The sequence below is a fragment of the Rhincodon typus genome, chromosome 35 (assembly GCF_021869965.1).
Source record: "Rhincodon typus isolate 14 chromosome 35, sRhiTyp1.1, whole genome shotgun sequence".
In the NCBI taxonomy this organism is placed as follows: domain Eukaryota; kingdom Metazoa; phylum Chordata; class Chondrichthyes; order Orectolobiformes; family Rhincodontidae; genus Rhincodon; species Rhincodon typus.
In genome coordinates, this window is record NC_063366.1 from 22,140,706 (window position 1) to 22,167,430 (window position 26,725).

The window sequence follows — 26,725 nt, forward strand, 5'->3', positions numbered from 1 at the left end:
TCGTGTAGGCATCTTCTGACCCAATTCTTTGGATATCCGTTATCCTTGAAAACCTGGAAGAGATATTCTTCTTCTTCTTGGCGTAGTTCCCTGTTGCTGCCCTTTTAAATAGTGTTCGCACGCAGCTTCGTTTGTGTGTGCTGGGATGGTTACTGTTGAAGTTCAGTACCTGGTCTGTGTGTCACGGTAGAACGCAAGACAAATGGGGAACTGCAAATGAAAATGTACATTGAAAAACCACACATACAGACTACAGGTACTGAACTTTAACAGGAACCATCCCAGCACACACAAACGTAGCTGTGTGCGAACACTATTTAAAAGGGCAACAACACACTGCAGCAACACGGAACTACGCCAAGAAGAAGAATACCTCTTCCAGGTTTTCAAGGATAATGGATATCCAAAGAATTGGGTCAGAAGATGCCTACACGAACAGCATCAGAAAGAGACTACACGCCCCGACACACTCATCACACTACCCTATATCAGAAATGCGTCAGAACTCACAACAAGACTCCTATGACCGCTGGGCATCAGAGTGGCACACAAGCCCACGTCAACCTTATGACAACTGCTCACCCGAACCAAGGACCCACTCCCCGCCATGGACAGGACCAATGTCATCCACAAGACCCCCGGAAGAGACTGTGAGAACACTACATCGGACAAACAGGAAGGAAACTAACAACAAGAGTACATGAACACCAATTGGCTACAAAAAGACACGACTAATACTCACTCATCTCAATCCACATGGACAAGGAGAACAACCACTTCGACTGGGACAACACCAAGATCCTGGTACAGGCTAGGCAGAGACAGGCACGAGAACTCGTGGAAGCATGGCACTCCACGAAGCATGCCATTAACAAACACATCGATCTTGACCCCTATACATTCCACTACGAAGGAAACCCGGAAGTGAGGTAACTCATCTCCACGGTCCCCAGAGTTTAAAAACCGGGCGGGAAAACATACTAACGCTTCATCGGAGGCTGCACTGAGGATGTTACCAAGCATGGTGACAAAACGTCTGCGAAACAAGAAAGCAGCTCGGCGAGCCAACCAACCTCAACACCCACAACCCAAGCTACAAATCTACACCAAAACTTAATATTTGACACTCCAGTCACACCATTTGTCTGATCTTTTGATCCCTCTGCCCTTGATGTCTCTGTCCATGAACTCTGTGTTCTGTGTGCTTCTCTTACTTCACCTGACGAACAGACTACATTCAAAAGCTTGTTGGACTATAACCTGGTGTCATGTGACTTCTGACCATGTCATTTCAAGGGAGTAGAAAATTCCAGTTTGTTGCAGCATAGAAGGAGAACATTCACCCCATAACATCTTTACCAGCTCTGAAAGAACAATGCACCTAGTGTCAGTTCCCCTTCCTACAGTTTGGATCATGGTTGCAACACAAACAAATAAATACTGTGTTGGACAAATGCAGCAGATCTGCTGAGAGAGAAACAGAGTTAACTGAGTGCAATATGGTTTCTCTTTATTGCTCCTTCACAGTTACGTTTGGTCTAAAAGATAGCTTTGCATTTGTAGTTAACAACACAAAGTTAACAACTTGGCATTTATATAGTCTAATATAGCAAAATATCTCAAGCCAGAAATTTAACAGCAATGAAACATGACAAAGAACTATAACAAGAGATCTGAAACTCAAAAAGATGTAGTCACATCTTTTGCTGGGTTTGGCAACATTAAGATTTTCATTATCTTAATAAGGGAAAATGTTAGAAGCAGGAACAGGACACATTTTAGGAAAGTTATGAAATTTTATTGACAAGCAATCCAATTATTTATACAAACAGTAAAAATTCAAAACAAAAAGCACTATTTTGCATTTGTTCCAGTCAGCATCCAGTCTTTTTTTTTGAAAAAACAGACTTCACCATAGTGCAAAACTGTCCAGGAAAAGAAAAAGCTACAGTTAACAGAATGCAGAAAACAGGTATCGAAAATCATTTATATTTGCTTCATTGAACGGAGGGTACCTGAGTTAGATTCTGGGTGGGGTCCTCAAATATTTTAAGTGGGACCCATTCCCAATTACAATTATGATATTAAATTAAGGATGCTATCCCTACTCTCCAACAATGTGCCTTGTCAAATACAAACTTTTCAGTTGACACATTAAAAATATTGCCCCCTTATTAAAAAAAAATCTGATTTATCTAGTCAAATAAAACTCTTTATCCCCTTTCTTTATCCCCTCTTCCCTACACTAAAAAAAAATGTCTTTTCTGAATGCGGTGATACTGGGGATAAGGTGCCACAAGCAACAGTCTGAAACTAAGGTACACGTCACATGCAAACATAGACAGCATTATCAATAGCTGTAGAAAAACAGAGGTTAATGCAATTGAAACCTATTGTATCATTCAGTATCCAGATCTGTACATGTTTCAGCAAGAACTATCACCTGACAGGAGCAAAAATCATGGTTAATTGCTTGCTAACCCAGGTGTGCTGCAGCCAATTATGGAACCCCTAACTACTGTCTAGGTGTAATTTTACTCAAGTATTTCTCCTTCATAGATACAAACCAACTGTCTGTCAAATACCACTCTCTGATGTGGAACTAAGACAAAGTCACATGAGCTAGCATCAAGGAATTAAAATATACAAGTCTTTATTCTGAAGTGTCAGTCTGCTCAGCAGACCTTCACTTTAGGAAGCCCCATGTCTATAGACCTCAATAAGAAGCAAATAAGAAAAGGCCACCTGATCCATTCAGATCAGCTGTTATTTTAAGAAGCTACATCATGTAGCCTTGCACTTGAACTGTCTGACAGGACTTGAAAGGATAGCCTCAAGACTGAAATGCAAACATGCTGTTTCTAAAAGCTGTCTCCCACTGGGCTTTTATTGATGGCTTGACCTGGACTACCCTTGCTCCTAAATTACATCTTTGTAACTATGTCCATATGCAAGTAAAGAACCTCATTTTCACGAAGCTAGAGATGCCAGTGGTGTTCTCACTCTCCTGTTTTGGATTTTGATATACTGACAACTTCACCCAGCTAAACACATTTCTTACAAATTTTATTTTAAAAATATTTTAAGAAGTGCATATTTAGCAGCAGCATCAACATAGTCCTGGAGATGATGTTCGGAAAAAAAGGCAGGTGTTTAAGATCAGGTACAGAACCAAACATTTCATACTGCAAATCGATCATAGATGGTGGTAAGTCCACATCACAGACTCATCATTAAGTTAAGGAAAAGAAAACTACAAGTTGCAGGGAGAGAGAAGATAGTAAAGAAATTTGGAATTTTAAAATGTTGATTTCAATTTAAAATACAGAAAGCCTATTTAAACAAAGCATTAAAACTAGTAAATTGTGTAGTGATGTAAAAATAAATTATTTTCCCAAATAAACTGGAGCCTGTGATTTCTTAAGATTGTTTGGATTACACTCCCATGGAGATGCTCAGGTAAAAAGAAGAGATGGCAGGCATTTAGTTAATGCGAATCTTCACAAACGATATGGATTCCGTTATTTTTGTCATGCCCTTCTCAAAAACTAAGTAGATGTATTGCTCATTGCTTGTGTTGTTGGAAGTAGTCATGGAGGAATAACCACTTGCGCCATGCCAGATCAATATTTTGTCCTTTACCCACGACTTTCCATTATCATAACTCCACCTAAGAGTAAGATCTACACCTAGGGATTAAAAGAGGGAAAATATAAAGTGAATTGAAACATTGTGTACACTCCAATTACAACAGAGGTGCAGTATTGAAGAACATGTACCAAATCTTGAAAGAACAATATACTTAGGTGAATTATTTGCCCTTGAACGTGACTCAAAATATTTTCTTTGTAAGTCGCTAGAAGTGTGAGCAGATAAGAGTGAGGTGAGGATCTTGGCAGATGATGGCACTATCAGACTACTTACTGTACATCCTAATCTGATTTGCAAAGATAGAAAGACACAAAAGGACGAAGTGGGGCAAATTAGAATTAAGTGAAGTAGAAATAAAGGAAAGAATGATTGGATTCAGGAAGTGAGAAGAGAGAAATAGAAAAAGGAGTTAAAAGAGAAACCTCATTTTAAATTTAAAAATAAATAATTTACCATCTATAGCAATAATATTTCATTATTTAAGTAGTTTCCCCTAAACCAGTTTCACCTCACTAAAAGTAGATTATCTTATCATTTCATTGTTTGCAGAATGTTGCTTTGGGCAAATTCATTGCTGTATTTCTTACAACCTGCATGAGTGCTGACCATGTGTGAATCCATTTCAAAAGAGCTTCATTGGTCAAAGTGCCTTGAGATGTCCTGCTGCATAAAGATGTTTTGAAAATGTAAATAAGCATAGAATATTCATTATTTTGTATGGTTATATGATGACAAATTGTACTGATTGGGTTAACTGAATCTAATTGCAGTTGTGGCTTTCTAAGTAAACTTTGCAAAAAGAAACAGCTCATTAATTGACATGTGGCTTCCCTTTGATCAATCTTTCCTGGACTTACTTTTGAAAGAACATAGAACACAGAACAGTACAGCACAATACAGACCCTTCGGCCCAGGATGTTGTGTCGACCTATTATCCTACTAAGATCAATTTACCCTGTATACCCTACATTTTATTATCCTCCATGTGCCTATGAAGAGTCACTTAGAAGTCTGTAAAGTATCTGACTCCACTACCACTGCCGGCAGCGCATTCCACACGTCCACCACTCTCTGTGTGAAAAGCCTACCTCTGACATCTCCCCTATACCTTCCTCCAATCACGTTAAAATTATGCCCCATCATAATAGTAGACTGGAGCAATGCACAGGGAAACACCAGCAAAAAACACATAGATCACAATAGGGAAGATTATTCGATTTAGTTTCACAATCACCAGACATGGGATCCTTTACCCGTTCACCTGGACTGGTTTGTGTACTTTGCATGAATAGTAGAATGTACTTAACCCTTTATTCATTAATGGGACAAGGGCGCCGCTGGCTAGGCAGCATTTATCGCCCATCCGTAATTGCCCAGAGGGCAGTTAAGAGTCAACCACATTGTTGTGGGTCTGGAGTCACATGTAGGCCAGACCATGTAAGGATGGCTGTTGCCTTCCCTAAAGGACAGTAGTGAACCAGACGGGTTTTTCCCAATAATCAACAATGGATTCATGGTCATCAGTAGACTCTTAATTCCAGATATTTATTGAATTCAAATTCCACCATCTGCCATGGTGGGATTTGAACCTGGGTCCCCAGAATGTTATCTGGGTCTCTGGGTTAACAGTCCAACGATAATACCACTAGGCCACTGCCTCCCTTCAGAGAATACAAATGTGATGGCACCAGAAACATCAGCAGCTCCAGTGTGAGAATTATGTGACTTACGTTTGAATGGGTTTGCAGGATTACTGAAGAAAATAATGTCGTCTTTGACTAATGCTCCAGCAGCCACAGCCGGGTCTATCAGAGTCTCGTCAAAGGTCACACTTTCTATTGGTAAGGACTCGCATGCATCGTAACTCTTCACTATTATTCGACAGTGACAGTGGTAGAAATTCTGATTCCTTGCGTTAATCACCACGGTACCATCTGATAATTCATAGGGCTTTAAAAAGACAACACAAGTTCTTTTATTTCAATCAAATATCAAAACCCAATGATCACCACTGAGAGGAGAACAGTGTCTAATTTAACCCGCATTGAGAAACTGAGTAACTGTCAATCATACAAACATCAGAAATACGAACAGTAGGGTGGAACATACTCGGCCATTCATGGCTGATCTTATCTTGACCTCAGCTCCACTTTTCTTGCTTGCCACCTATAATTCCCGAGCCTCCCAAGTCCAAATATTTGTTTGATTCAGTCTTAAATATAGTCAATTATTCCAATACTTTCAATACTCTATGGTAAGGACAAGTTGACAGATCAGCAAACTTCTGAGAGAAGAAATTCCTCCTTATCACTATTTTAAATGGGCCACTCCTTATTCTGAAATTATATCCTTTCATTTTAGATTTCCCTTTACTCTGGAACTCAGCATTTTAGTATTGAATTTGCCCAGGAGGCATGTGGATTGATTCCTTTCCTCATCCCCACAGAACTGACTACTTGTTCCCTCATCAAAAACACTCATGGCAACAGAAGAGAGATTATTACCTGGTTTTCATCAGGATTGAAGTCAAAGAATTTTTTTGGCTGATTGAAGGGAATTCCCTTCAGACTCCCTCCATTCGTCCAGGTCTTCCCATGGTCATCACTGAAAAGGCAGAATATCCCATCTTCCTCAATTGTTCCATGTCCACAGGCGATCAAACGACCTTTCTTTGGATTGTACTTTTTCTATAAAAAGAACTTCTACATTGTGAGAAAACGACTAGAACTTTAAGGAGCTGCGAGCTCAGTTTATTAGCATGAAAAATAAATTCTAGACAGACAGAGTAGCTCCAAAAAGGCAGTGGATTCTATGAAAAGACTGTAATGAAACCAAATATTCAGCATTACCTGTAACTTGTAGTCAGTGTCATGCTCCAGACTGCTCTGTAAGATGACTTTCCAGCCCATGTATTTTAAGAATACGCTGAAGCAATTACTGCTGGCAACATTTAAAAATGGGTATCTTGGATTTGGACATTTCTTCATCAGCTATTATAATTGAGGTATTTTGTTTAAGTTGCATTGTAACTTGTCTTCCTCTTAAATACCTAATTAGCCCAATATATAGTTCACTCAATTGCGAATTTTGTACTCAATAACTGATGGATGTCAGTTGTGTGCAAAAGATGGCACATATTATGAGCCTAATAAATTCTCTTCTTTCTCCTCTGTTCACCCGAAATCAGCTGGTAAATTGGGTAGAACAATGGCAAATGGAATTTACTCCCGATAAGTGTGAGGTGATGCATTTTGTACCAGTGTATGGTAGGAGTACTGAGGAACAAAGGGACCTTGATGCTTAGATCCCTGAAGATGTCAGCACAAGTAGATAGGACATTGAATTAGGCATACAGGATGCCTGCCTCCATTAGATGAGGTATTGGATATTGGAGCAAGGAAGTCTTGCTACAATTTTATAAAAGATTGTTTAGGCCACACATGGAATACTGTGTACAAGTCTGGTCACCACACTACTGAAACTCAAGATTAGACTGGAGAGGGCGCAGAGCGATTCACCAGGATGTTGGCTAGGATGAGAAGTCTCAGTTGAGGAGAGACTGGTTAGGCTCAGTTTGTTTTCTATGGAAGAGGAGGCTGAGGGGGCGATCTGATTGAGGTATACAAAATTATGACAGGCATAGGCAGAGTGGATGTGAGATTTCTTTCCCATGTCAGATGTGTCTAAGACCAGACGACACAAGTCTAAGGTGAGGACTAAATGATTTAAAGGCGATCTGTGGAATTTTTGTTTTCATTCAGAGGGTAGTAGATATATGGAACATGCTGCCCGAGAGGGTGGTGGAGGCAAGTATTCTCGCAACGTTTGAAAAGCATCTGAATAGGTACTTAAAATGTCAGAACATTGTAGACTATGGATTAAGTGCGGGTAAATGGTATTAGTTTGGTATTTGTTGGTCAGCATAGAAATGGTGGGCCAGGGGGCCTGTTTCTATGCTGTATGATTTTATAACTCTATAAAGGGGTAATTAAATGAAAAGTTTTCATTCCCATTACTAGAACAAACTGATCTCTGAGTGCAAATCACTAATTTGTTATTTGTAATTGTTACTCACCATTAAAGTATGCTCATTAATGGCTGTGTTCAATTATTTTAGCATTTTTGTGATTAAAAAACATTCAGCAGTCTTATCCAGTTAAGATTAAAGCTTGATTGAATTTCTGCTCATTTCTACTATTTATAATCAGACCAAACAGGATGGGAATGACAACCAATGCAAAAACTCAAGGAATTTTTAACCATAAAGCAAGTTATGCCAGAAATCACTTATGCACATTTTCTGCATAGTATACAATGGTTCAAAATTAATTTTGTCCAGATCAGACTCTGCTAACAAAACTGGTTATCAGATCAAAATTGTGCAATTTAAGCTGTTCAGAATGTAATGTCCGAAATAGGATTTAGCAAAAGTTATTTGACTCCTTGAACTCATGCAAAGAACTATCTTCTATCTCGGCTCCACTTTCCTAAACTATCCCTTTATTTCTCAATTCTGTTTGTATCCAAAAAAAGATTTCAGTCTTGAATATAATTCAATGTAGAGAATTCTAAAAATCCACATGCTGAGTGAAGAAACCTCTCATCTCAGTCCAAAATACAGAATTTCTATCCTAGGATTGTGATTCCTTCTTCTGGCTTTCCAGCAAAAAGAATCATCCTCCCAGCATCTATCATATCATGCCCCTAAAAAATTTACATTTCAATGTGGTCACCTGTCAAGTTTCCAAATTCCAATGAAGAGAGTTTACTGAGTCTCCTTATTGGACAAATGCCTTAACCATTGAATCACTCCAGTGCACCGTTGTTATGGTTTCTCCAAGACAGGAATATCCTTTATATTTCTAGCTAATAGGAATATTGGACATGTCAGATCCTACAGTGAAACCTGGCTTGATAGATCACACATTTTATTTTTGCAATTTGATTACTGTGATGGTCACTGAACATATTTACAGGAGGCTGCCAATGTTCTTTTAACAGAAGAATAAAAATTATACAAAAGACAATCTAGAAAAATCTTAAAAAGCAAAAAGAAGGATTCAACCCATTTCCCACCAATATCCTTTGCAATTACTCAATCCCAGTGAAGTAACTTGAGAGGAAGACTTATTACTTAAATTGTCTCTTTCTAGCCCTTATCCTAGCTGCTGAAACTGTCCAAGACAATTTCCCAGCTCTGACAGTTCTGTCTCTTAGTTGGGTCAATCAGGACAGTTCTACAAACTACACTCTCAGTCTTCAGATTTCTACAAACTAAAAAAATGATTTTTAAAAACTGCCCTTATGCTATGATGATCTATCTTCAGAACCAAATCTACCAATGGCCCTTGTCCATCTGCTTCTGTGCGGGTCATAAAGCTCAATTATGTAAACACTCAGCAATTAACCCCTGACTGAGGTAAGTGATTCAAGTCACTTGCTATCTTGGAAATGATGTTTGAACTCACGGTTCAAAAACAAATTTCCAACCTCTTCAAAAAAAAAAGTCACCTTCACAGAAATGAAACTAAAGTTCATTTTGTTCCACTTTTGATGTAAACTTGCCAAAGAATAACAATATATTACAAACCTACCACATCTTCCTTAGCTAAGCAGTCCAAAATTATGTCATACACCAAGGCCCTAAAGAACTGCATTAAGTCTTCTTTGCTCCAATACATCAATGAATGTCAATACACCATTTATTTCCCCAATTACTTGTGTTACCTGCATGTTAACTTTTAGGTTTTTGTACAAGAACACTGGGTCACCCTGAAGTAGTGGATGATTCAGTTTGGAACCTTTTATATCATTTTCAGTTATTTTTAAATTAAGGTATTCAATTGGAGAGCTCGGTGTTACCTATTAAAATGCTTATTTTAGATCCAAGTTTCAGCTGCATGAAAAGAATATTATGAAATTAGCACTCAATACTTTTTAAAAGAAAGAAAATTTGAGACTATGTTTTGTCATACTACTAGGCTGACTGCGCTGCTGTGTGTGATTACACAAATGATTTTTTGGAGATTTTAAACGTAACCTAACTAGCACAATTTCAACTGCATTGTGAATTTCACAAATTAGCTCAAAACAAAAACTTTGCCTCACATGCTTATTCATGTGCCTGCCAGTTCCCTTGTAAGTGTTCTACCCCTCAGATTTCACTCACCTGAATGCCAGATCCAGGGCCAGGTGCAAACATTTTCGTGCCAATCATTTTAGACAGGTTTCTTGGTTGGCTCCAGGTCCTCCCATCATCTCGGCTCTCAATTAATAGTGTGCTGGAAATGTTACAGCGATAGTGGTGGGCACATGTTGTGTAAATGATAAAAATGAGATCCTTCTCTTCATCAACCAATATTACCCCCAAATTTAGGCCATCAATCTTTGAACCATCATTATCAAGGAAGGTGGTTGGGCTCCAGGTTTCACCTGAAGGAAGAAAATTATGAAAATGCTAAGTAACAATGTTAGGGATTGAAATCCTCAAATCACTCCAAGCGCCATGTTTTCATTCACAGGTATTGTACTCAACCTCAATAGCATGCCAAGTTGACTTTTGTACTGTCCACATGAGCGACTGTTATGGGTAAAGGTGTGAACTAGTGATTTGCATTGTGGTGTAACCAACTGCAAGTGATGAGCTGAACCAACAAAGATCACGAGACAGTTACACGTGACTTGATAAATGTTATACAGGCAACTTTAGACCCTTAAATAGTGTTATTTCCAGCGCCACCCAAGTCCTTACAACAGTTACATTTTCGTTTCAATTGTCCAGTCACTGGCTGTAACTAAGTATAGCATCCCACTTGCCAAACTAATCCAATAGGATGGCTCACTTGATCATATGCAAATTAGCACTTGACCATTAAAATATTATCAAGCACATCAATTTCTTGTCACCCTTTATATGTATTGTGGGTCCACCTATACTTTATGGACTGCACTGGTTTAGGAAGGCAGCTCACCACTACCGTGTCAATGGCAAGTAGGGATGGGCAATAAATACTGGCCAGCCAGCAACGTCCACGTCCCATGAGTGAAAAACAAACTTCTTGGATTTTTGCTGGAGCAGCTGGGGTTCAGTACCGATTACTGTCCAGTGACTCCTCTCCTGACAATATTACTTTGCAGGAATCTGTGTTAGGATCATTGTAGATTAAATTTTTCACTACCACAACCAACTAAATTTTATAATTGTTGGAACTTGTTGATTCATTAACCATTGAAGTCACACAATGCCCTTAAGGAAGGGAATTCCAAGACTTTGACGCAGCGACAGTGAAGGAACAGCAATATATTTCCAAGTCAGGATGGTGAGCAGCTTGGAGGGAAACTTGCAGATGGTGTTCCCAGGTATCTGCTGCCCTTGTCCTTCTGAATGGAAGTGGTCATTGGTTTGGAAGATGCTGTTTAAGGATCTTTGACGAATTTCTGCAATGCGTCTCATAGATAGCGCACATTGCCCCGACTGAGCATAGTTGGTGGAGGGAGTAGTGCCAAACAGGCTGCTTTGTCCTGGATGGTGTCAAGCTTCTTGAGTACTGGTGGAGTTGCATCCATCCAGTCAAGTGGGAGTATTCCATCACATTCCTGACTTGTGCCTTGTATATGGTTGACAGGCTTTGGGGAGTCAGGTGGTGAATTGCATGCTGCAGTATTCTCAGCCTGACTGGCTCTTGTGGCCACTGTATTTACACAGCAAGTCCAGTTAAGTTTCTAGTTAATGGTAAACTCCACATGTTGATAGTGGGAAATTCAGTGATGGTAATTACAATGAATGTCAAGAGACAGTGGTTAGATTGTCTCTTATTGGAAATGGTCATTCTCTGGCCCTTGTCTGGTGCAAAGGGGAGGCGATGGCCTAGTGGTATTATCACTGGACTGTTAATCCAGAAAGCCAGGTAATGTTCTGGGGCCCTGGATTCAAATCCTGCCACGGCAGATGGTGGAATTTGAATTCAATAACATACCTGGAATTAAGAGTCTAATGATGACCGTGCATCCATTGCTGATTGTTGGAAAAACCCATCGAGTTCGCTAATGTCCTTTAGGGAAGGAAACTACCACCTGGCCTACATGTGACTCCAGACCAACAGCAATGTGGTTGACTCATAATTGTGCTCTGGGCAATAAAGGCTGGCCTAGCCAGCGACACCCTCATCCTGTGAAGGAACAAAGGAAATGTTTCTTGCTACTTGTCAGCCCAAGCCAGGACATTGTCCAGGTCTTGTTGCATTTGAAAACTGACTTCTCAGATACTGAAGCAGTCCCAAATAGTGCTGAACATTGTGTGGTCATTGGTGAACATTCCCAGTTTTGACCTTATGACAAAGGAAAGGTCATTGATGAAGCAGCTGAAGATGGTTGAGCCAAGGGAACTACCCAGAGGAACTCAGCAGAGATGTCCTGGAGCTGATAATTGACCTCTAACAACCACAACCATCTTCCTACGTGTCAGGTATGACTCCAACCAACAGACACTTTACCCCAATTCTCATTGATTCCAATTTTGAGGGCTCCTTGATGCTGCATTTGGCCAAATGTGGCCTTGATGTAAAGGGCTCTCATTCTCAACTTACCTCTGGAATTCAGCTCTTTTGTCCATGGTTGAACCAAGGCTGTAATGAGGTCAGGAGCTGATTGGCCCTGGTGGAACCCAAACTGGGCGTCACTGAGCAGGTTATTGCTGAGCAGGTGCTGCTTGACAGCGCTGTTGATGACACCTTCCATCACTTTACTGATGATTGAGACTAGGCTGTTGGGGGATGGTAATTGGCCAAATTGAATTAATCTGCTTTTATGTACAGGATATACCTGGGCAATTTTCCACAATGTTGGATAGATGCCAGTGTTATAACAGCTTGGCTAGAGGAACAGCAAGGTCTGGAGCATAATCTTCAGTACTATTGCTGGAATGTTGTCAGGGGATTGTGTTTCTGTACTGCAGTCGTTATCACTTTCGCCTAACATGTAAAATATCCCTGGTTCAAAAGTGGCCAGGCACAGGAGTTTTTCTTCATTACCTGGGGGCAGTATGGTGGCTCATTGGTTTCCACTGCTGCCTCACAATGTAGGGGATCTGGGTTCGATTACACCTTTGGGTGATGGTCTGTGTGGAGTTTGCATGTTCTCCCCGTGACTACAAGGATTTCTTCTGGGTGCTCCAGGTTCCTTCCACAGTCTAGAAATGTGCAGGTTAGGTGGATTGACCATGCTAAATTGACAGTAGTGTCCAGGGATGTGTAGGTTAGGTGGTTTAGCCATGGGAAATGCAGGGTTACAGGGCTAGGGTAAGGATGTGGGTGTAGGTGGGATGCTGTTTGGAGGGTCAGTGTGACTTAATGGGCCAAATGGCCTGCTTCCACACTGTAGGGATTCTATGGTGCTCCGTATTTCCAAAATTCAGTGCCTCCAACAATTTCTTGATAGCATGTTGAATGAATCAAATTGGCTGAAAACTGGATGTGTGATGCTGGGGATTACTGGATGAGGCGGAGATTGGTTAACCACTTGACACTTCAGCCTTATCTTTTGTATTGATTTGTTGGGCTCTTCCATCATTCAGGTTAGGGATATTTGTGGAGCCTTCTCTTCCAGGGATTTGCTCAATTGTCCCCCACTGGATGTGGCAGGTGCGCAGTGTTTCAATCTGATCTGTTGATTGTGGGATCACTTAATTCTGTCTATCACTTAATAAAAACTGAAATAATTATGGATGCTGTAAATCAAGAACAAAAACAGAAGTTGCTAGAAAAGCTCAGCAGGTCTGGCAGCACCTGTGAAGAAAAATCAGAGTTAACGTTTTGGGTCTGGTGACCCTTCCTCAGAAATGGAAGGATGCTGAGGAAGGGTCACCGGACCCGACTGATTTTTCCTCAGGAATGCTGCCAGACCAGCTGAGCTTTTCCAGCAACTTCTGATTTTGGTTCTGCCTATCACTTAGTATTTATGCTGTTTGGCACAGGAGTAGCCTTGTTTGGTAGCTTCACCAGGTTGACACCTCAATTTTAGGCATGCCTGGTGCTGCTCCTGGCATGCCCTCCTGATCTTTGCATTAAACTAGGTTTCATCCCCTGGCTTGAAAGGTAGTGGTGGAGTGGGGCCATGAGTTTGCAGATTGTGCTGGAGTATAACTCTGCTGCCACTGATGGTCCACAGTGCCTCATGGATGCCCAGTCTCGAGTTGCTAGATCTGTTTGAAGTCTGTCCCATAGTACAGTGATAGTGCTGCAGAATATGATACAGATTATTCTCAATGTGAACACGGGGCTTCATCTACACAAATACTGTGTGGTGGTCATTTATTAATACTGTTAGACAGATGCATCTGTAGCTGGCAGATTGGGAAGGAAGAGGTCATGTATGTTTTTCCCTCACCACCTTCCACACATTCAGTCGAACAGCCACGTCTTTTAGGACCCGACCAGGTCGATCAGTACTGCTGCTACAGAGTCATTCTTGGTGATGCACATTGAAATCCACTCCCAGAGTACATTTTGTGCCCTTGCTACCCTCAGTGCTTCTTCTAAGTGGTGTTCATTTTAGAGCAGTACAGATTCAACAGCTGAGGGCAGTATGTGGTGACCAGCAGGAAGTTATCTTGCCTATGTTTAAACTGTAGCCATGAGACTTCATGACATCCAGCGTCAATGTTGAGGACTCCTATGGCAACTCCCTCCTGACTATGTATAACTGTGTCACCACCTCTGTTGGGTCTGTCCTGTTGATGGGACAGGACGTATAAAGGGATGGTCTCTGATACAGTCATACTTATGGAATCATAACTTACAGAAAAAGTCAGGTTGTTGCTCAACTAGTCTGTGAGGCAGCTCTCCCAATGTTGCCACTAGCTCCCAGATGTTGGTAAAGGAGGGCTTTGCAGGGTCAACAGGGATGCTTTTGACATTGTCATTTCCAGTGCCTAGGTCGATACCAGGTGGTCTGTACAGTTTTATTTCTTTGAGGCTTCATAGTGATTGATACGACTGAGCAGCTTGCTAGGCCATTTCAGACGGCAGTTGAAAGTCAAGCACATTGCTGTGGATCTGGAGTCACATGTAGGACAGGTCAGGTGAAAATGGCAGATATCCTTCTCTGAAGGTCATCAGTGAGCCAGATAGCTTTTTCCTCACAATAGACAACAGTTTCATGGTCATCAGAAGATTCTTAATTCCTGATTTTTAAAAATTGAATTCAAATTCCACTATCCGCTGTGGCAGGATTCAAACTCGGGTTATCAGAACATTAGCCGAGTTTCTAGCTTAATACCACTAGGCCATTGTGTCCCCACCAGGTGCTGTTGGTCAGAATATAGATCAGTTCTAGTCTGCTTGGCTCAGTTCCATATTAGATCATTGAACCACAGGATGCCATTTTCACTAATTGATTCTTCCCACAGTACAAAATTAACTCAAGAGCATCTGCCAACATCAAAGGCAACTGGTTACCAGATAAGAGATTTAAACTGTGATGACTGTAGAAATATGTTCACCACAGTCAAAGAAACTGACAGTTAGTAAATCAGGAAGAACATTCTGCTTCATGCAAGCAGTGAGAAAACACCGGCATATGTTCTCTGCCGATTCTGTAGTCTTTTTGAGATATAGTTCTCCTAACTGCCCTCTCAGATAGACACAGAAAATTCCATTATATTATTTTAAAAGAGGAGCCAAGGAGTTATTCTTGGTGTATGGCCCATATTTATATTTTAAAAATGATTATTATTTGTGGGAGCTTGCTGTTTATAAATGGTTTGCTGTTTTTCTTTATTAAAATGGTGACTACACTTCTAAAATGCCAAGTAGGGTAATAGCCGAAACACTGACTTCTCCTCCTCCAGATGCTGCCTTGCTTACTGTGTTTTTCCAGCCTCCTGTTTGTCTACCTTAATTTCCTGTAAAGCTCTTTGGGACATATTCATAGATCATAGAATCCCTACAGTGTGGAAACAGGCCCTTTGGCCCAACAAGTCCACACTGACCCTCAGAGCATCCCCTCAGACCCATCGCCCCATACCCCACCTAATCTATACTTCCCAGAACACTACGGGAAATTAAGCATGGCCAATCCACCTAGTCTGCACATCTTTGGACTGTGGGAGGAAACCAGAGCACCCGGAGGAAACCCACGCAGACCCGGGGAGAATGTGCAAACTCCACACAGACAGTCGCCCGAGGGTGGAATTGAACCCGGGACCCTGGCGCTGTGAGGCAGCAGTGCTAACCACTGAGCCACCATGCTATGAAAGGCAACAGGTATTTGCAATACAAGTCCAGAAATGAGCAAGATTATGAATCATTGAAAACTGTGGAAACTTGATATCAGGGATTTAAAAATAAAACAGTTTGACATTTCATACCAGAGCATTGTATATTCCCTCTGTGAAATCCAGATAGCACCAACAGGTTCTATTGTGAATCATATCCAAAACATCTGCATGTGTGTAAAGCAAATACTTCAATTTGAACTTCATAAATAGCTACAAGGGGAAAAGCGCAGAAAGATAACTCTGGCCGTTTTCAATTTTGCAACTGGAATCCTTCTGCTTCAGAGGTTACATTAAAATATGCAGAGCATTCGGGTTCAATCCGAACTTTAGTCTTTTCGCAGATGTACATTTTATGAGGCAAATTAGAAGACGAAACAGCTTGTTCACTCCCCACAGAAGACAGGCGAGGTTACAGTGACCAGTATTTACAATAATACAACCCTTAATCAGTGTAGCAAAGTCAGAATTTCATCATTCACAATTAACTTGCCTTCTACTGCTCTTACTACACCCTGCTCCTAAGTGCTTTTCATCAGCTACTTGTTTCAGAGCCACATCATTAAAAAAAAATTCAGTAGTGATCCATAGATTTAATTTCCTTCTGTTTTCCCAATGATTTCAAATGTCTCAACAATGTCCAATGGTTTGACTCAAAGCAGCGTTAGTTCAGAAAACAATTGCTTTATGAGTAGTCTGTCCTCAAAGGCAAAAGTATATATTTGAGCTGCTGTAAAAAAAGCATTTAATGCTACAGGACTGGAAGTGTTGCTCAGTTTGTTTAGTCAACCATATTTATGAATTTAAATATGATTCTATACCAATTCCCTTCAGCATTTGAACCGTTCAATTGTCAGAACAAAAAAAAATCTGATATTGAATGGTGCAGCCTAATTAGGGAGTTGCCCCATTGTCAGAAATCAATGATTCAAACAGCCCTTTCATTCCTTACCAAAGTTAATCAATCACCTTTATCACTAGACGTGCGGACAGCAATGAACTTAGCACCAATATCCGCTGATGAATGCTTTCTAGCTTCTGCCACAGCGATGAGGTTATTATGGGGGGTGACTGCAATAAGGGGGATCCTAAAGGTGTCAACATGGCCAATTGTGCCACTTATCCACAGCAACTGTTCACTTTCAACCAACGGCTTGATCTAGAAAGAGAAGAAAAATGATGGATTGTTTTACATAACATGTCAGTTTACATGACCTCCTTCAATAGGAAAGCTTAATGGTTACTTTATCAGGACATGTTGCATTGACTGTGATTAGGCCACTTTTGGAATATTGTGTGCAATTCTGATCTCCTTGTTGTAGGAAGGATGTTGTGAAACTTAAAAGGGTTCACAAAATATTTACAAGGATGTTGCCAGGATAGGAGGGTTTTAGCTATAGGAAGAGAATGAACAGGCTGAGGCTATTTTCCCTGGAGCGGAAGGCTGAGGGGTGACCTTATAGAGGTTTATAAAATCACAGAGGGGTCTGGATAGGGTAAATAGACAAATTTTTCTCCTCCCGGGGTGGAGAGTCCAAAACTAAAGGACATATATTTAAGGTGAGAGGAGAAAGATTTAAAAGGGACCTAAGGGACAACTTTTTCACGCAGAGAGTGGTGCATGTATGGAAAGATCTACCAGAGGAAGTGGTGGAGGCCGGTACAATTACAGCATTTAAAATACATCTCGATGGGAATATGAATAGGAAGGGTTTAGGGGGTTTTGGGCCAAATACTGGCAAATGGAACTAGATTTATTTTGGATATCTGTTCAGCATGTACAAATTCGACCAAAGGGTCTGCTTCCATGCTGTATATCTTCTTGACTGGGCTTACATTTTTTTTTAAGTATAGAATATCTAATCAATATCTTTCAGCAGATAGAAAACTCAATATGGTAGACTGACACACACTATTTTTGCTTATGGAAGAATCCAGCAGAGGTAGTTCAGGGTGATTTGAGGAAACAGTTTCTCTCAAAAAAAGGATACTGAAAATCTGGAAATTTATTGAAAAGATTATTTGTCTGAGAGCAAATGGTAAATTACAAAACTCAGATTAATAGATTTTTGTTAGTTAAGTGTGACAATGATCTAGAATGATAGAGAAATTGAAATAAAAATAAACTTAGCCATCATTAGTAGAAACACAGAAAACCAGCTACAGATTGTGCCCAATTCTTAGTCTGATTGCAATTTAATAAAGAACTGTGAATCCAAGAAGCAATATTTCCCAGTTTAAAACAATCTTCAAAACATACACAGACAGATTTGGACAAAAATAGTTGAACCCCATTTTGATTGTAACTCTTGGTTCAATATTACACTGGTGGAGGAGACAGAACCAAAAAACATCATCCTGGAAAAGTTCTTTATCAGAGTTGGTGCAGAACATAACACAGAATCAAAGTCCAGGAACCTGAGTACATCACAAAACATACTGGCAGATACTCATAGCCATTATAGAAATATGGGAAAATAGCTTTTCTATGCTGCTCACCTTTCAGTTCAGAAACATAACTATCTGTTCTAGAACCAATTTCATGAGTGAATTGAATTTTATCAATCTTTGGTACACGCACTAAGCCAAAAACTCTTTTTTTTTTCCTAATGTCTGCTACTGGTACCATCAGTTACCAGAATTTCAGTAGAGTGGTGGTTAACCAAGTAGACTAGCCACACCGTTGTGGCAGATTGTAGAAGTCAGTTTCTGGGCTAGCATTAGAATCTAACCATGTTTATTAACATTTATAGAATGTATGTTTACAAATGTGGGAGATTAGTATGGTTAGGAAGACTGCATCTGAAGATAATGCTTGATCAAATGTGTATTGATCAACTGAGTAAAAATATGAACATAAAACAACTCGAAAATATGGAGTCTCCCATTAAAAAGAAAAGTTTTTTCCTCTCTTAGATTTAGGAGCTTGTGAAACTAGCTTCCCCAGACAGCAGTGGAGGTCAGGGCTATTTTAAGGTACAGATTGATTGACTTCCTTATTTGTCAAGAATCTAAAAGTTTATCAGAAGAAAGCAAGCTTAAGATTGCAATCAGACCAGACATGTTCTCCCTGAATGGCAGAGTAGGCTTGAGGGGCTTAATGGTTTATTCCTGCTCCTAATTTTAATGTTCACATATTTGTTCCCATCACATACAGAACGTGCAGTCCAAAGAGGAGATGCAAATGGATTCAAAAATAACTTTCCTTAGGGATTCTGGACTTGATGGTTAAAATTTACAGGCCTGCAATGAGAAAGCAAGGTAAATGGGGAATTAAATAATTCTTCCAAAGAGCATACATGGGAATGATGGACCGAATGGTCTTGTTTCCGCTATACGATTCTGAAAGAAATCAAATTTTGTCATGATCCCAGCTGATGAACAAGTCATGCCCCATAGTGAAACCAGGCTTGATAGACTGCAATTTTTATTTTGCGATTTGATTACTGTGGTGCTCAGTCACTGAACATATTCATAAGAGGCTGCAATGTACTTTTAACAAAAGAACAAAAGTTCAAACCCTTTGAACAAATATTTATTGCATTCATCAAAATAACTTTTACACTATTTAAGAATATTGAAATGATTTTATATATGCTAAAAAAAAACAGAAAAACATTCAATCCTTTTGCCCCTAATGCCAACCTTACAGATACTTAGTCCTCCATGAAGGGTTGCTCTTCAGCTGGAACAGCCTTTATTTGGTATACTTCCAGCAAATATCTGTTTTAATTCAATGTTAGTTTCTCTAGTTAATTTCTCATGTGACCCTTAAACAAACTGCTAACACAGCTCACCTATACCTTAACATGGATTTCTTAAACTTTTTTCTCATAGTCTTCTATTTCTGAAGCCTTCCCTTAAATCATTCCCAACTTTTTGTTCTGCAGTCCTGACTGTTTGGAAACTGCTAAACTGCGCTGTTGTTCTGACAGGCTTTTGCTCGCTGATTGGCCTGATTCTGAGAGAGTCAGGGGCTGGCCAAAAACAAATTTGGTTGAACCATAATATTAAATTCCTAACCCAGCAGGCCACCGAGTTGTATAACAATCACAATCACATCAACACAGTGGCTCACCAACACATTACCACAACAGCTAACAATGATCAATAAATATGACTCTTCAGTTCCTAGACATGATGCATCTATTACATCCCATAACAAACAGAGAAATGTTCAATCTTGATTTCCAAGTCAAAAATTCTCATCACTGTGTGGTTCTAAGCCTATGATACTACAGTGGCATTCTATACTGATGGCCAACTTCAATAAATGAACAGACACCCTGAGGATTGTAAAAGAGTTCAGTTTGATCATTAGCATCAGGAAAACAATGTCATGGTCTGGGACATTGTCAGTGCTATTTGTTTGAATGTGGAATGGAAAAAAATGTTGCTAAATGATGTTGATTGCTTCACATAGCTGAGATCCAGAATGACTTGCAATCTATCACTTGATGCTGAAATCAACATGTGCAATGCAAAACTTCTAGCTGTTACGTCCAAGCTGAGTAAGAGAATGTGTGGAACAACAGCAACTTGACCTAGAGCATCAAATTGATGAGTCAGCAAAGCTTGTGTCTTCAGTTCTCTCCTCTGTCAGTGGTGAGATCTGAACAACTTTTCTACTTTTGCTGTTTAGACATTTCCTGGGCATCTCTTTAGATTTTCAGAAAGCATTTAATAACATAGCACATGTTAGGCTGTTTAATTAGAAAAGAGCCCATAGTATCAGGAATTATATATTGGGATGAATAGAGGATTGGCTAACTATTGGTAGACAGAGTTGGGACAAGGGGAGCATTTTCAGAATGGAAACTTGTAACTACTGTAGTACAACAGAAGTCAGTGCTGAGACCATAATTATTTACAAAATATATTAAATGATTTAGATGAAGAAAGTGAATACACTATAGCCAAGTTTACAAATGACAAAAGTAGGTGGAAAAACAAGTGGTCAGGATCATACAGTCTACAGAGGATTAAGCAGGTGGGCAAAAACTTGCCTCGTGGATATAATGTGGTAAAATGTGAAGTTATGTAATTTGGCATCAAGAATATAGGTCCTAAATATTATTTAAATGGAGATTGACTGCAGGAAGCTACAGGACAGAACTATTTAGGACTCCTTGTTCATAAACGTCCATTCTGAAGAAGGGTCACTGCATCTGAAATAAGAATTGATCTGATTTCTCCCCACAGATGCTACTAGACCTGCTGAGCATTTCCAGCAATTTGTGTTTTTGTTTCTGATTTTCCGCATTCGCAGTTCTTTCAGTGTTTTTCTTTAGAGGTTATGACGGAATTGTACAGTATTTTGTGTAGTTCCCATCACCACACTATGGGAAGGATGTGATTTCACTGGAGGCTGCAGAGGGGATTTACCAGGAGGTTGCCAGGGCTGGAGTGTTTCAGCTATGAAGAGATATTGGTTAGGCCGAGGGGTCTAACTGAGGTGTAAAAATTATTGGAGGCACCAATAGGATATTCAGAAGCATCTTTTCCCCTTAGCAGAGATATCAACAACCACGGCATAGAATTAAAGCTAACGGGAAGGAGGTTGAGAGGCGATTTTTGGAATTTCTTTTTCACCCAAAGGGCAGTTGGTAAATGGAACTCAGAGTCTGAAAGGTGGCAAATGAGGGAACCATCACAATATTAAATAAGTGTCTGGACGATCACTTGAAGTACCATTGCATACAAGGCTACGGGCGAAGTGCTCGGAATTGGGACTGGAGTTGGTAGATGCTCAATTCCTGATGTGGACACAATGAACTGAAAGGCATTTTTCCATGCTGTTAAAATCTATGATTCTATTATTTGTACAGACTTTCATAAACTTGATTAAAAAACAAACCACTCTCTCATATTTAAATCCACTCATATTGAAAGAAAACAACCAGAAACAGTGCACTAATTGATTCAATTACTTTACACAAACTTCACTACTGTTAAAAGTTGTGGCATGAATGAAATGCGCAGAATCAGACCGCAAAATAAAGCAATTCAATAACCATGTACAGCATCTGCAGTATGATGGTTTTGTAAATCCGATGCCAAAGAATAAACAAAACTGGAAATGCTTAGGTCAGATAACATTTATGGACAGAGAGACAGGAGATCTTCCATCAGATACTAAAACTTAAAATTTGTTTCTTAGATGTTGCCTAATCTGAAAATTTACATCATTTCACATTGACTACATGACTGTGCATTTCTGTTCAATAAGTGAGTAATTTTAACCTAACTCACCACATGGAAATCCCATGGTATGGAGTGGAATGCTAGTTTTATGCATAGGCCAAACAGGCAGCAAAATTCAGTATGTGCGAAAGCATCGTTGCATTCGATCCTGGTCAAAAATCACACGACACCAGGTTATAGTTCAACAGGTTTATTTGAAGACACAAGCTTTTGGAGTCTCACTCCTTCTACAGGTGTCAGTGAGACTATAACCTGGTGTTGTGTGATTTTTGACCTTGTCCACCCCAGAGTAACACCGGCACATCCACATCATGTCATTTGATCCTGTCAGTTCTCAGCACCGACTTAGTCTAAAATTTTTTTCCATTATTTTAATCAATCACTTTCAGATGGTCAGATGGAATTTTATAAAATTGACGAAAGCAGTTCATTGTTCATGTGATCTACAGCTAAGTGGAACAAGTACAAACGCAGGTAATCATGGAGACAAAGCTTTTGAAATCTGAATAGGTTATTGTTTGGAAAATAACCTCAAGTCATGTGTTGGGTTAATTACCATTGGTTGGTGATGACGCAAATAATTGTACTAAGTCCATTGCAGATAAGGGTATTTGTTGCAAAGATTTATTGGCAAATGTTGTTTCACTGTGACTACATTTTACATCTGTCAATGTGATTTATGTGATTGCATTTGTTTCTCAATGCTTCAATTGTTGATTTCACAAGACTAGAATCCAACTGTTCTGTGTTAAGTTTCTCTGATCGCTCTTGCAGGGGAATTGCGGGCAGCGATTGGGAGAGATAGAAACCATGGAGGAATTTCAAAACAAGACGAAGTTTAAAAATCATGGTGTTGCCCCAGTTGGAATGAATGTAATGAGCATGGGGTAATGATTGCTCGAGTAGGTATCAAAAGGAGAGTGAAACTGAAATCCAGATGAGTTTGTCACGATAGGAATAGAACAGAAATTTATGTTAAAGATTAAACAAAATATAGGCTATTTTTGTATTAGATAGTATTTATAATTCATTAATAGATACCTAAGTGAGTTTAAGTTAGTTATCATGCATTAGCCAATCAACTGTTATTTTGTTCAGACTCAGCTAAACCCTTTTTTTTCTATTCCATCCACATTGTATTAGTTCCCCATCCACACCACCCCCCCACTCTGCCCTCCATATACATGTACCATCAATCCTGTCAGTGTAGTATTGGGGGAGTAATAACTATCTAAAGCACCACCTTATTGATGAGATTTCAAGTTGGAAGCCTGACAACCCTCTGAACTAAATGTAAAAGATCTCAGAACATTATTTTGAAGAGCAGGAAAGTTCTTTCTAATATCTTGGCATTATTTAAGTCTCAACTATCAGTGAGAAACATTGTCCAGTCATTATTACTTTGCTCTTTGAGGGGATTGTGTTATGTTATACATTGAGACTTAGCATTACAAGCATAGAGATATAGAGACAGAGAATGGGAACAGGCCATTCAGCCCTTTGAGCCTACATTGTCTTTCAATATGATTGTCACTAATCATCCAAGCATGTTTCTCTTTCGTAAATCCGTGCCGACTCTGTCCGATCCTGTCACTGTTTTCCAAGCGCTCTGTTATTAAATCTTTTACAATGGAATTTAACGTGGTTATCATTATTGATGTCAGGTTAACTGGTCTATATTCCTGGTGTTCCCCAATATTTTTGGGATGTCACGTGTCCCCTCTTTTATGAAGGCAGAATCAAAGTATGTATTTAAATGGTCTTCCATCTTATTGTCCCCAATTATAACTTCCCACTTCTGACTGTAAGGGATGCACATTTATCTTCACTAATCTTCTACAATTCACGTAACTACAGAAGCCTTTGCAATCAGGTTATGTGCTCCTCACAAACTTACCTTTTATCCCCCCTCTTAATCAATTCCTTTGCTGATATCTGAACTGCTTACAATCCTCAGGTCTGATGCTTATTTTTGGTGAATTTATATGCCCCTTCCTTGGATCTAATATTATTGCTGATTTCTTTTGTTAGCCACAGTTGGGCCACATTTTGCATTTTATTTTCATTCCTGATCCAGGACTGAACAATTATTTCAGTTCCTCCATGTGTATTTTTAAATGCTTGACATTGCCAAACCACTGTCATTCCTTAAAGTAATGATCCCCAGTTTATCATTTTTTCAGCCACTATATGGCTGATTATATCTCCCTGGCTGGCAAACCTAAAAAAAACAGGGTTACAGTCTCAAAATAAAGGAGCACCCAATTAGAACAAAGATGATGAGAATATTTTTGCTTAAAGGGTTTAAATCTTCAAAATACTCTATTCTAGAGAGCTCAGTCATTAATCACATTGGGAGTTTAAAGACAAGATGATTGTGAATTAATGTGAAGTTGAAGTTAAAGATCAAGCATGATCTTATTAAATTATGGAAAAGGTTTGTACACAGCGCAGTTCCCGTTTTATCATGTTCTTATTAGTTGCAATGAAACTATTTTTGTGGCTACAAAATGAGAGACACACAAGAATTTCCTAAATCACTGCCATGTTTTAAAATAAGATATCTCTTCCTCAGCAATAGAAGTGATTAATATTCAGGAAAACAACAATGTTCACAAAAATAAGATTCCCTGTAGTGTCTTGTCACATCTCTCAAATCATTTTAATGAGCCATTATTTTAAAATTTAGTGATCTCTTACTACCAAATAGAGAAACCGTTTTGCACATCAAAATCCTATCTTGAAGTATACAAGTAATGTTGTCCGGAACACTAGCAAAACTTTTTCCAAATCATAACACACGATCTTTACTGAGAATCGGAGGTGGCTGATGGGACGATTAAATGCCTCATCTAAATACTAGCCATCTTTATTCATGCTTAAAAAGGGACATTCATAGGCCCAAGTACAAGTTGGTAAAATATACATGCTCCATCCCATTCCAGGGAGCCACTTGAAAAAGAGATACAATTAATAACAAACAACGTGAAACCAGGTAGACAAGTACTAATTTAAATAGGAGTCAGGTATGTGGAATTTGGTTGCAAAGTGGCACAAGGATCCAAAATCAGCTGAGAGGTAGGAAATAGAAGGTGATGTTGTTTGTGTGACTGGAAGTCTGATTCCAGCAAAGGCACTTAATATTATCGTATACATTAATGGTTCAGACTTAAATGTAGGGAATATGATCAAGAAATTTGTGGTAGTCATAAAAATTGGTAGGGTGGTAAAAAAGTGAGAAGAATAGCAGTAATCTGCAAGAGCATATCAATGGACTGGAACAAAAACAAAGTTGTTGGAAAAGCTCAGCAGGTCTGGCAGCATCTGTGAAGGAAAAAACAGAGTTAACCTTTCGGGTCCGGTGACCCGTCCTCAGGACAGTTGTTCTTGTTGTCAAAGGACTGGATACTTGGACAAAACAGCAGTGAATGGAATTCAACCTCAAAAGAGAGAGGTTATGCGCTTGGGGAGTGCTAACAAGGATTACTCTGAATGGCAGGACCCCCTGGATAGTACTGAAGATCAAAGGGACCTTAGTGTGCATAGCTTCCGGAAGGTAGCAGCGCAGTAGATGGTGGTTAAGAGGGCACATGGGATACAGTCTTTATTAATCAAGGCATAGAATAGGGAGGGAGATAATGGTGAAACTATATAAAATGCTGGTATCACAATTGGAGTACTGTGTGCAGTTATGATCACATTATGGGAAGGATGTGATTGCATTAGAGAAGATGCAAAGGAGATTTACCAGGATGATGCCTGGGCTGAAAGATATCAACTTTGTGAAAAGATTACTTAGGCTGAGATTGTTTTCTTCCGAACAGTGAGGGTTGAGAAGGGATATGATAGAGGTGTGCAAGATTATGCAGGCCATAGATAGGATGGAGTGGAAAGGATTTTTTTCCATTAGTAGAGAGTCCGATAACCAGGGGGTGTAGCCTTCTATCTCTTACTTTAAAACTAAGAGGAGAATCAAGGAGAAATGTTTTCACTCAGATAGTGCTGGCAGTCTGGGACTCACTGCCAGGCCGAGTGGTCAAGTCTTGTTATATTTAAGCAGTATTTAGATATTCACTCGCATTCCTGTAACTACCAGGGCTATGGGTCAAAAGCTGGAAAATGGGATTCGTGCAGTCAGATCTTTGTTGTATGGCATGGATAAGATGGGCTAAATAGCTTACCTTTGTGCTGTAAACATCTAGGAATCTATCTCCTATCCAACACATCGAAAAGATGAAAGACACAACTCTGTCAATCTAAACGAATTGCACTGCTTCCCCGAGGAAATAACAGTTGTGAAAATCATCATTGTCAGAGGAATTTCTGAGCAAAGATAATCGTATTCAAATGAAGGGAATTGCTTGGATTCATTTGTACATTTCCAAATATTATAGGACTCTTGGTAATTAGGAAATTATTGTTTTAAAGATTTTCTCAGTTGTTTACTATTGTCAATTCTATCTGCAAAAATGTTGAAACACAGGGAAAAGCTTGTCTAGTGTCTTTCTAGTCATGCTGAGGAAGTGAGAGGTGGTGTTTCCTTAACATTTTTCAATGATCAGAACTTAGTTGATTTCCTGAGATAACAAGGTGTGGAGC

General features: G+C 39.5%; 1 protein-coding gene and 1 long non-coding RNA gene across 3 annotated transcripts in view; one reads left to right on the plus strand and one right to left on the minus strand.

Moving 5' to 3' along the window:
- Positions 1-1,776: 1,776 nt before the first annotated feature.
- Positions 1,777-26,725, minus strand: part of neu1 (neuraminidase 1) — a 30,744-nt gene continuing 5,795 nt past the window's right edge. The window contains exons 2-6 of one of the 2 annotated variants that reach the window (XM_048616579.1): positions 16,892-17,081; positions 9,821-10,083; positions 6,156-6,338; positions 5,382-5,601; positions 1,777-1,925 (exon numbers count right to left, since the gene is read on the minus strand). In XM_048616579.1, the coding sequence (XP_048472536.1) occupies positions 1,855-1,925; positions 5,382-5,601; positions 6,156-6,338; positions 9,821-10,083; positions 16,892-17,081 (927 nt within the window). In that variant the 3' untranslated portion in view covers positions 1,777-1,854. Of the gene's footprint in view, positions 3,690-5,381; positions 5,602-6,155; positions 6,339-9,820; positions 10,084-16,891; positions 17,082-26,725 lie in introns of both variants that reach the window. The other variant, XM_048616578.1, reaches the window with a different exon arrangement.
- Positions 19,091-26,725, plus strand: part of LOC125486964 — a 25,552-nt gene continuing 17,917 nt past the window's right edge. The window contains exon 1 of the long non-coding RNA XR_007265534.1: positions 19,091-19,183. This is a non-coding gene — a long non-coding RNA (uncharacterized LOC125486964). The remainder of the gene's footprint in view (positions 19,184-26,725) is intronic.